General features: G+C 50.3%; 1 protein-coding gene across 4 annotated transcripts in view; it reads left to right on the forward strand.

Annotated features, from left to right (window-relative positions):
- Positions 1–8806, forward strand: part of CARNS1 (carnosine synthase 1) — a 33359-nt gene extending 24553 nt beyond the window's left edge. For 3 of the 4 annotated variants that reach the window (XM_033159203.1, XM_033159209.1, XM_033159216.1), the window contains exons 7-10: positions 834–919; positions 1413–1644; positions 3239–3510; positions 5684–7046. In XM_033159203.1, the coding sequence (XP_033015094.1) occupies positions 834–919; positions 1413–1644; positions 3239–3510; positions 5684–6916 (1823 nt within the window). In that variant the 3' untranslated portion in view covers positions 6917–7046. Of the gene's footprint in view, positions 1–833; positions 920–1412; positions 1645–3238; positions 3511–5683 lie in introns of all 4 variants that reach the window. The other variant, XM_033159224.1, reaches the window with a different exon arrangement.
- The last annotated feature ends 1288 nt before the right edge of the window (positions 8807–10094 follow it).

The raw sequence follows: 10094 nt of genomic DNA on the forward strand, positions 1-10094 counted from the left end.
GACGACCTGTTTACTGAACATTCATCCCAGTTTGCTTGCACAAAGCTTATGCAGAGGTTTGATTACATCTGGCCTTTATTGACAAGTGTTCTGAGTTGTTTATGGGGTGGTTATACATCAAGGGTTGGGACGCGGGTGGCGCTGTGGGTTAAACCACAGAGCCTAGGGCTTGCCGATCAGAAGGTTGGCAGTTCGAATCCCCGCGACGGGGTGAGCTCCCGTTGTTCAGTCCCTCCTCCTGCCAACCTAGCAGTTCGAAAGCACATCAAAGTACAAGTAGATAAATAGGTACTGCTCTGGCGGGAAAGTAAATGGCGTTTCCGTGTGCTGCTCTGGTTCGCCAGAAGCGGCTTAGTCATGCTGGCCACATGACCTGGAAGCTGTATGCCGGCTCCCTCGGCCAGTAAAGTGAGATGAGCGCCGCAACCCCAGTTGTCCGCGACTGGACCTAATGGTCAGGGGTCCCTTTACCTTTATACATCAAGGGCAATTGGTCCTGCATTCATCCCTGATTGGCTTTTGGGGGTATTTACATGTCTTTCCAACGGTCATTTATTTATCCCACACTTCACCGCATTTTGCTGTCACTTTCCAAACCACAGAAAATAATTCTTTAAAAAGAGCTTTTGTTGTGCTAAGCCAATAGAGCCCTTTGGTACCTTGTAAACATGCAAGGCTAAAGTTCCAGCATCCACTTGAATCTGTCCTGCAAAATGATGAGTCTGGAGGCACCCCTTCTTTTCACTCCCCTCCACATGCCCCACTCCTATCAGTTTGCCTCTCTGATATATTCTATCTCCCTCTCCCTCCCTCTCCCACATCTCCAATTCCAGACAATTCATCTCCAGGGCCCAATCTAGCAGTCCGAATATGTGCTGTTGTCTGCAGATCCCGAAAAGACCAGCCTCTACTGAGCAAGGTAACCAAAGCCCAGAGCTCCACTACAGATTGGGGGAAGAAAGCCCAAGGAATCCTCACTGGCAGAAAAATTGTAGCCCTGTAGTCCATTCCTCTTATCTGCTTTCAGGAGAACAAATTGTTGGTTGATGGCAAGGAAATAAGTGGCTTTGCCCAGTTTTAAACTGTTTTGTGGGGAAGACACACAAACACTGATTGGTATTTGTAGATCTGGGTGATCTTTTGACTCCAAAATAATTTCTTGTTTGGAACCAGGCTAGTTTATTTTATCAGCTGTCCCACCCACAATCTCTAACCTTTACCTGGAAAGACTCCAGAAATCATAATTCAGACACCTTGCATGCACACAACCATAACCCACTGTATGAACAGAAGAAGGTGGAGCAGTTCCAATTTGGACTGTTGGTATGGAGATGTTAAGACTAACTGGAGGAACGGATGCTTGAATGACAGTAGCCCAGAGAGACTGCATGCATTTTTTGGTTCTCTTTCAGGTAGTGTGTGGTGTGGGCCGGGCAGATAAGCCCCTGAAGCACCAGGCCACAGTGCCCCAGACTTTGGAGAGCAGCCTGCATCAGTGGGGACTAAAGGATGAGGCACAGATTGCAGCCATTCATGCCCAGATAAAGCAGAAGGCTGAAGCAGCCATGAAGGCCTTCATGGACATGGAAGCTGGCCTGTCAGTTGAGCAACGAGGTGGTCGCCGAGCACAAACCGACATCATTGGTGAGTTACCCTGTCAAGTCATTACGGAGGCTGCTTCTAAGACACTGTGGGGCCCTGCACTTTCAATGTCCAGAATAGCATGAGGCTATCAGCGTTCCTCAAGCCGTCTCCATTATCTGTGGGATGGCAGTGCGAAGCAACTGCACTTAGCTATGCACCAGCAAGCAAAACTCAATTTTAATCAGCTATGGGGAAGTCCTTGCCAAGCCCTTGTGTTCAGAAATCCTTGCACTGGCAGAATGATTGGCAAAGTGTGGTGCTGAATTCCTCCTTTAGAACCAGTGGCAGGTTGGGACCCTGAAATCCCACAACCCCAGAGTTGCATACACCTTTTTGTTCCGGCCTCTGATGTGGACATGAAACTGTCTTAAGTAATGATTCCCCATGATCTTCAGTGTATGTTTCTGGTAGTGCAAGAACCAATCCCTTAAGTTTCTGCAGCTCAGTGGTGGAGCCTGAGTTGCTATTGTGGAAACTTCTGCTGTAATGCCTTCTGTGAACTCTTTGCCTCAATAAAATTCTTGAGCAACAGGTTCCTATGGCAATCATTCTTCCTTAAACAAAACAGAAAAAAATTACAAACCCAGTTGCCACTCATTAGTTGCACTTTGATCTCATTGACCAGCTTATCAGAAACCATTAATTCTCATTTAGATTTATTTCCCACTGTATGACGTGTACTGTGCAAAACTTTTTCATCCTCTCTCTCTCACTCACTGCCTGATGGCAGTGGCCTGCAGGTGTACAAAAGCTGCATGCACACTCTTCTCCCCTTGCTTATTTTATTTATTATTTCTTGCCCCTTGACCATTCTGGCTGGGGCTAATGGGAGTTGGAGTCTAACAACATCTGGAGGACCACAGGTTCCCCATACTTGGATTAACCCATTGTTCTTAGTGCACCTTTGAGTTTTCTTCTCTTTCATTCCTTTTCTGTCTTTATGACACATTTGCCCCAATAGTTCATTTCAATGAGAGATGTTTCCTATTGACCCAATGTCTAATCCTCCAGCCTTTACGGAATGAGGGGTTGCTGCCAGCTGCCAACCTCTAAGGCAAGAAAGCCAGCAGCTGCTGCAAATTTGGCCTGGCAGCAGGCAAGGGAACTGATGGGGCAGGCGGGGCGAGAGGTACAGCAGCAGCGGCATGACTTCTTAGAGTGTGCAGCAGTAGTGAAAAGTGCAAATTCCACATTAGGAATTATTTGGGAAGGAATTAAAAAGAAAATAAAATTTTGGAGGATAATTCTGTCCTGTTGGCCCTGTATAAAGCACCATGTTCAGAAAGTGGGGTGGGATACTCAGTATCAGACCCTAGTGGGTGACAGAAGAGTACTGCTGCCTTGATGGTTTCCTGGGGGGAGGCGTGTGGTTGGCAATCCATGTGAAATGGGATGCTGGATGAGATGGACCTTTTAAGCAGATCCTACCAGGGCTGCTCATACGTATAATGAAGGAGCTCTTACTTCAGTGGGGTTATTTGTTCCATCAACTCACCCTTGGGATTCAGCAAATGGTTGAGCTCACCAGAAGTTCAGTGATCTTCAGCCACATGTTCTTGATTGACAGGGCCTCCTTTGCTTCTCCTTTCTCCAGGTGTGGATTTTCTCCTAAGCTCAGAGGAACAGGTGCTGCAGCTGGTGGCCCTGGAGATGAACTCGCAGCTGTGCCTAGAGACCTGCTCCATCTTCGAGTCCATGGGCCGGGTGGTGGGGGCTCCAGCGGGCGAGGCAGCACGCCCCCTGGTGGAGACGATGATGCGTCGCGCGCAGTGCCACCTGATGGAGGGCAAACACGTGTTGGTCATTGGGGCCGGCGGAGTCAGCAAAAAGTTCGTCTGGGAGGCAGCCAGGGACTACGGGCTAAAAGTAAGATGCGGAAACCGGAGCCATGCAGCCCCCCACAGGCTGCAGGATGGACTAACTAGAGCAGCACCCCCCCTTAAAGCCCCAGTCCATATAATATAAACTTTATGGGTGCCATCTAAGCACAGAGAGGGGAGAAAGGCACAGTCCCCCTGCCAATCAAAAGGGCTCACCATTGTGCTATGCACTTACGCCAGTGGAGCTGGCCTGCTTGCTGCATTGCTGCTCCCCAGTCACGCTATTCTTGAGGCTGGCCATCTTATCAGGATTACTTCGAGCAGGGCATCGGACAGCCCAGTCTGGAACCAAGTTTTAAGTTGGACGAGTCACTGGGGATGGAAGTGAGTTCTTGAGGATTTCAGGCGTAGCCAGGTCTGCTTCTTTCTTAACCACATCTTGCCTCCATTTAAAAATGGTAGGAAGCAAACATGAGGCACGACTGCTGTACGGGTTCTGGATCCCCAAGATCCCAGTCTGGCTCCAGAATCGGCCATTGTGGGATGTGACCTGCCCACTGCCAAGCAGCACTTGCTTCCTTGTTCCTGGCCTTCTATATAGCAGCCAGGAAGCTTCAGAGGCTGAAGCTTCTTCTGTCACTGCATCTCCACCACAGTGTGCAGCTGTTTAAAGGTACAGGCTAAAGGAAATGGGATGGGAGCCTTACAGCTGAGGCAGCAGGGATACATAAAAAGAGCTTTTTCAATAAAATACCCCTGCTTTGCCTCTCCCATCCCTTGTATCATTATTTATTAGACTTATTAGTCACTTGTTAACTAAAGATCTCCCAAGTGACTTTCATTCTTACCTTCCTAAACATTGTAGTTTTGTGGCTTCTCCAAACTCAGGAGAGAAACCCTGTTCCATTCTTGGTGCTGGGACATAACTGTGCTGGTTATTGTCTCCTTTGGAGGACATGGGTGTACAATGCAGTTTCAAGAATGAACTGTCCTGGGTTATCCTGTTTCCGGGACCTCTAGATTACCTTGGCCCCACAAATGGGACCCCTCTGAATAGGCAGGAGACTGACAAGCAGAATAGATATGGGGGTAGTATGTGGGTGGGTGGGTGGTGTGGTGATGATGTTGTAATGAAATGAAAACTAAATTGGTAAGAGGAGAGAGCTGGCGGTTTAGCCAGCAGCAACTAGTCCCATTTTTCTTTCAAAAGCCCAAGTGCCTTGATGCCAGTTTATTCCTCTGAGGGTTGAATTTGCCCCTGTTGGAGTTTTGCTGCCATTTTGCAGTTCAAACCCTGAACAAAATATGTTGACCAGAGTCTATGTCAACAGCTACGGTCTTCACAATGGGACAGTCTGTATGCTTTATTCTCCTGGAAAATGGCTGTGCTCTGGAGTTACTTTAAAGTGGTGGTGGTGGGAGCCTGCTTGGATGTCCCCATGTCTCTGGAGTTGCTATATGTCCCTGCTAAAATCATCAGCGGTGAAACTGCCTTACCCATCCGCTTATTTGTTTGTTTAGTTATTTACTTAAGCTATTTATATTAAGTGGTGTAACGTAAGACTTAAAGGCACACAATGGATATGCTTATGGCTCACAAAGCCCAGTGAGCTGAATGGAGGCACCTCCCTGATGCAAACTGAATCCAGTTTAAGGAGGCACAGTGGAGATGCAGAGCAGAAGAGTGGCTCCCTTTTGCACACACACACCCATGCAACCACCTGGCTCAGCTTTTTGTTTCTGCCCTCTTGCTAGCCAGGCTCCTTCCCCAGCACCTCCTCCTCCTACACCTAGAGGACAATGTTTCCTCATTCTAAATTCTCTTGTTGCTGAAGCAGGCATGTAGAGAACGATCAGATCCTGTCTCCCTCCCCTGCCACCAAACCTGTGGGTTCCAATGGAAACTGTCCCACCGAGAGCACAAATGGGATGCCTGTAAGATGGGGAGTTGCTGCCCATAGATTGGAGCCTACTTCCCAGGGGGCTGTTGGGCCGTGCCTGGTCCCAAGGAGCTGTCCTTCTCTGGTACTGTCAGTAGTGATGCTTCTCTGATTTTTCTCCCATCTTCTCTGCATCTCTGCCCTTCTGTGTCTGCCCTTCCTTCTTCCCCGTCCCTGCTCCCACTCCTACCTCTCTCCTACCCCACTCTCTCTATCTCTCTCCATCTCCACCCCACCCCCTCTTTCTTTCTTGCTCTCTCTGATCTTTCCCATCCCCAGATCCACCTGGTGGAGTCCGACCCCAACCACTTTGCCTCCCAGCTGGTGCAGACCTTCATCCATTATGACACCACAGACCACAAGAGGGATGAAGAGCATGCCCAGAGGCTGCTGGGGCTTGTGCAGGAGCGGGGCTTGCACCTGGACGGCTGCCTCTCCTACTGGGACGACTGCATGGTCCTGACGGCACTGGTGTGTGAAGGGCTGGGCCTGCGCTGCAGCTCCCCGACAGCCATGCGCGTGGCCAAACAGAAGAGCCGCACTCACCTGCACTTGCTGCGCCGTCGCAAAGAGGGGGCTCGCTGGCCCTCGGCAGCGCTCTATGCCGTGCCCTGCTGCCACCTAGAGAGCCACACGGATGTGGAGCGGGCTGCAAGCCACATCAGCTTCCCTGGGGTCATGAAGCTAGAGTACGGGGCTGGGGCTGTGGGGGTCAAGCTGGTGGAGGATGCACAGCAGTGCCACCTGCACTTTGACAAGATCTCCAGGGACCTGCAGGATGACTCAGACCACCCGGGCATCGGGCTGGGCTGGGGCAACGCCATGCTATTGATGGAGTATGTCTCCGGCACTGAGCACGATGTGGATCTGGTGATGTATGAAGGGCGGATGCTGGGGGCTTTTGTCTCTGACAACGGGCCCACCCGGGTGCCCAACTTCACTGAAACGGCAGCCTGCATGCCCACCTGCCTGCCCCCTGACCGTGAGGCGCAGCTCATCCGCGCTGCCTACCAGTGCTGCTTAGGCTGCGGCCTCACCGACGGCGTGTTCAACGTGGAGCTCAAGCTGACCGCGTCCGGCCCCAAGCTCATCGAGATCAACCCCCGCATGGGTGGCTTCTACCTCCGCGATTGGATTCAGGAGATCTACGGCGTAGACATCATGCTGGCCTCCGTCATGGTTGCCTGCGGGGTGGTCCCGCTCCTGCCTGCTCGCTCGCGCCCCCGCACGCACCTGGTGGGAGTGATGTGCTTGGTGTCGCAGCACCTGCAGGCCCTCAAGTCCACGGCCAGCCTGGAGACGCTCCAGGCCCTGCATGAGCGTGGCGTCATCCGCCTCAACCTGCTCGATGACGAGCTCGTGTCCAGCGAGTATGAGGAGCCCTACTGCAACGTGGCTTGTGCCAGCTCTAGCCGCCGCGAGGCCTGCCTCAAGCTGCTAGGCATCTGCCAGGTGCTGGGCATCGACTCCCCACACTACCCTGTGGCCCACTTCCTCTCACATTTCAAATAGCCTTGGAGATATGGCTCCCTCCGTCTGGAGCTGAGCCTGGGCCTGCTCCGGAGAGGGAGCCTTGCCTGCCCCCGCTCCTAAATTAGCCTTCCCTTGCTCCCAACTCACCACTGGGGTTTGCATTATTACACATACACCCTATTTCCTACAGTCTTTCTCAAGTGGCTGCTGTCTCCCTCAGGAAGGAGCGTGGCACCATCTGGTGCCATCTCTGGTAAGTGCCACACACACACCATTCACACCCTTGAATGGGTTCACATCCTCCATTTGCGGGGGGGTCCTATTCAATGCAGAGTCCCACCCTTCTTTGCCACCCTTCTTGAAGTCATCTCTTCCTTTATTTGCAGCTCTGCTTAATTCCCTGACTATAACCTTGGGTCCTACATTGTTCCTCCCCACCACCATACACAGAGGCAAGATCTCGCCTCTTCACTTTCCCTTTCTTCTGCTGGGGGAAAAGTTGTTGGCTCATAGCCAGGCATCCCCTGGAGAGATCCTACTTCATACTTCCAAAATCAGTGGAAAGAGGGCTGGGGTCAAAAAAACAAACTACAGTCCTCACCAGCCACAATACTTCAGTGATCCTGCAAAAGCAAAATAGTGCAATGCTGACTCTGAGCACTCTCCCCCCCCCCCAAATATCGAACCCCCATATGCAAACGTCATCTACTTATGGGAAAGTCCCACAAACTCCTCTGCCAACCTACTGTAACAAAAGGACCATATGCAAGCCTACAATAACAGATGTTTACAGAGCAGTAGAATGTAAGACATTAACAAGCTAGTTCCACTGACTCAGCACTTGCAACCCCCCGCAATAACATCCTAGCGCCGCGTGATCCTTTTAGGAGCTAATGAGCATGCACAATACTGTGCTCATAATATGACCATAGAAATAACAAGAGGGCAAACAGTGATGCGGTGGCAATCTCTGACATGCATGCTTAGTGCTGGGAGAAGCTGCCAACCAATTTTTCAGTGCTTGCAAGAGAAACTGCTGTAACAATCTCCCTGCAGTGTCCCAAGAGAGACCCTACAGTAGGATATCGCTGTGACAGCGCTTCCAAGCACCCACCAGTAACCCATTAGCATATGAGAATCTCCAGTGAAAAACAGCACCAGCACTCCTGACTTACCTTAAAATAATCAGCCTTCCGGCGGAAGCCCCTTTCAATGCCCCTGAAGACCCTACACTACTAAGAAACCATAGTGCCAGCATTCCTGAGTGTTTCTGCAATAACAAGCCACGACCTTGCCACCACTCTGAATTATGAAGTAGTAATGCTTTGTGCATAGTCCTAGCATCCCCAAATAAGTGACGTTACCAATATAGTACCAGCATCCTTAAAATGCCTATAACCAGCATAAAGGAAAAAGAAGCAAAAGCAGTTTTGACTGGCATGGTGGAAGAGCATCTCTTGTCTGTTTAGCACCCTAGTGGAAAACTCTGGCCCTCCAGAAGCAGTTGGACTATGACTTCTGTCAGCCCCAACCAGACACGGCCAATGATCAGAGATGATGGGAGCTGCAGTCCAACAGCATCTAGAGGGTCCATCAGCCTACCACACTTGTTTAATAGCTCATGGGTTTCCTGCAGCTTTTGAAAGAGCAGTTGCAGGATGGAGCACCTGAAGGGCCTGGGATGACATTCCGGAGCCTGTGAGGCTTAAAATGACAGGCATATTGATCCCATTGGGGGAGAGGGGAGGCAGGAACAGAGAGATTCAGGGTGCCCATGATTGGGTGACTAACAGCAGGACCATTAGTTAAGTGTGCCCTCCTAACATAGGTTGGTGACCCTGCCTTCCTGCCTGCCTATCCTTCCCAACACTTCTGTAACCAGGCAGGCATAATAGTTCCTCCCCCACAATAAAATGCCGTGTAAAAACATCCAGACTGCAGAGGTGTTATTTGCACCTGCCCCAGAGCTCAATACCCAATTGCTTACTGGCTGGTGAAAGAAAACCTGTCGGAGAATGAACATTCGCTGAGAAGCAAGTGGATTTTGGAGGACTTCGCTGGATGGAGAAGTCTCTCCACAGCCACACCCCCTCTCACCCCATGGACCTGTTCACTTCAGGGAGGCTTCCAGATGCATCTATAAGAAGCTGCTCCCGAAAGGGGGGGGGGTGGAAATAGCGTTCCAGAGTTTGGCTGTTCATCATCTTATGTGAAGAACAAAGACTGGCTTCATTCAGCACCCAGACCAGATGTTCTTTTCTGCACTGTTCTGCCTAAGGGTATTCTCTCCTCTGACCTAGGGTGTTTAGAGCAGTTGAACTGGAATTTATCCCCTTCCCCCAATTCCTGAAAGGAAAGAGCAGCTCTCCCTTTGTCTTAAGCACTTTGCAGGTTTAGGCAGATCTACTCAGTTGAGCGGCTCTCTTTAACCAAAATGATCGAGGGGAGGGGTTTGACATTCTCCAATAAGGAGGGTGAGGTAGGTGTAGCTGTCATTCTCTTACCTTGGTTCTGCTTTAACCTACCCCTCGCCTACATAGTTATGAATGACCTCCTGTGAAAAATGAGTCTTCTCTGCCGCTTTGGAATGAAGCCTGACACTTTTCAGGCTTTGCCATCGGAACCAAAGCTTCATTTGCTGGATCTAACCCACACATTTCCTGCCTTCTCTTCACAAAACAATCTCTGTACTTAACTAAGACCAGCGTGCTCCTGAATTCTAGATACAAAACGTACCATGAAGAAACCGAATTACGTGACCGGAATGCAGTAGGCATATTGAAGAGAGGGGAAGGGGTGGGGGGGGGGGGAGCTCTGGCAAACTTTCTCCATTTGCATTAACTTCTGCTCATGAAGTAATTCCATAATGTTGTCATGGAATTTGTAATGCTTTGGCAGTGATGTAGCGTGAGAAAAGTGCTTCAGCAGGAAACTGCCGGAGGGTAAAAAGTCGAAAGCTGTAAAATGAAATGGGGGTAAGGGGTGCTGTTGGCAGAGGGACTGAGCAGTGGAGAAAGGGAGAGGAAGAGGAAGTAACTGCCAAGCCACTTCTGTTCAGCCATGGAGAATGCACAAGTCCCAGGCATTTGACATTCTGTAGCCTTAACCATTCTTGCCAGGGATACTGGGAGAGCTCAGAACTCAGGGAGCCCTGTCTTTTGACATCTAATCCATGCTAGTTCTTCACTCAAAATATGTGCCAAGGGAAGAAAAACTC

The sequence above is a fragment of the Lacerta agilis genome, chromosome 1 (genome assembly GCF_009819535.1).
Source record: "Lacerta agilis isolate rLacAgi1 chromosome 1, rLacAgi1.pri, whole genome shotgun sequence".
Lineage (NCBI taxonomy): Eukaryota > Metazoa > Chordata > Lepidosauria > Squamata > Lacertidae > Lacerta > Lacerta agilis.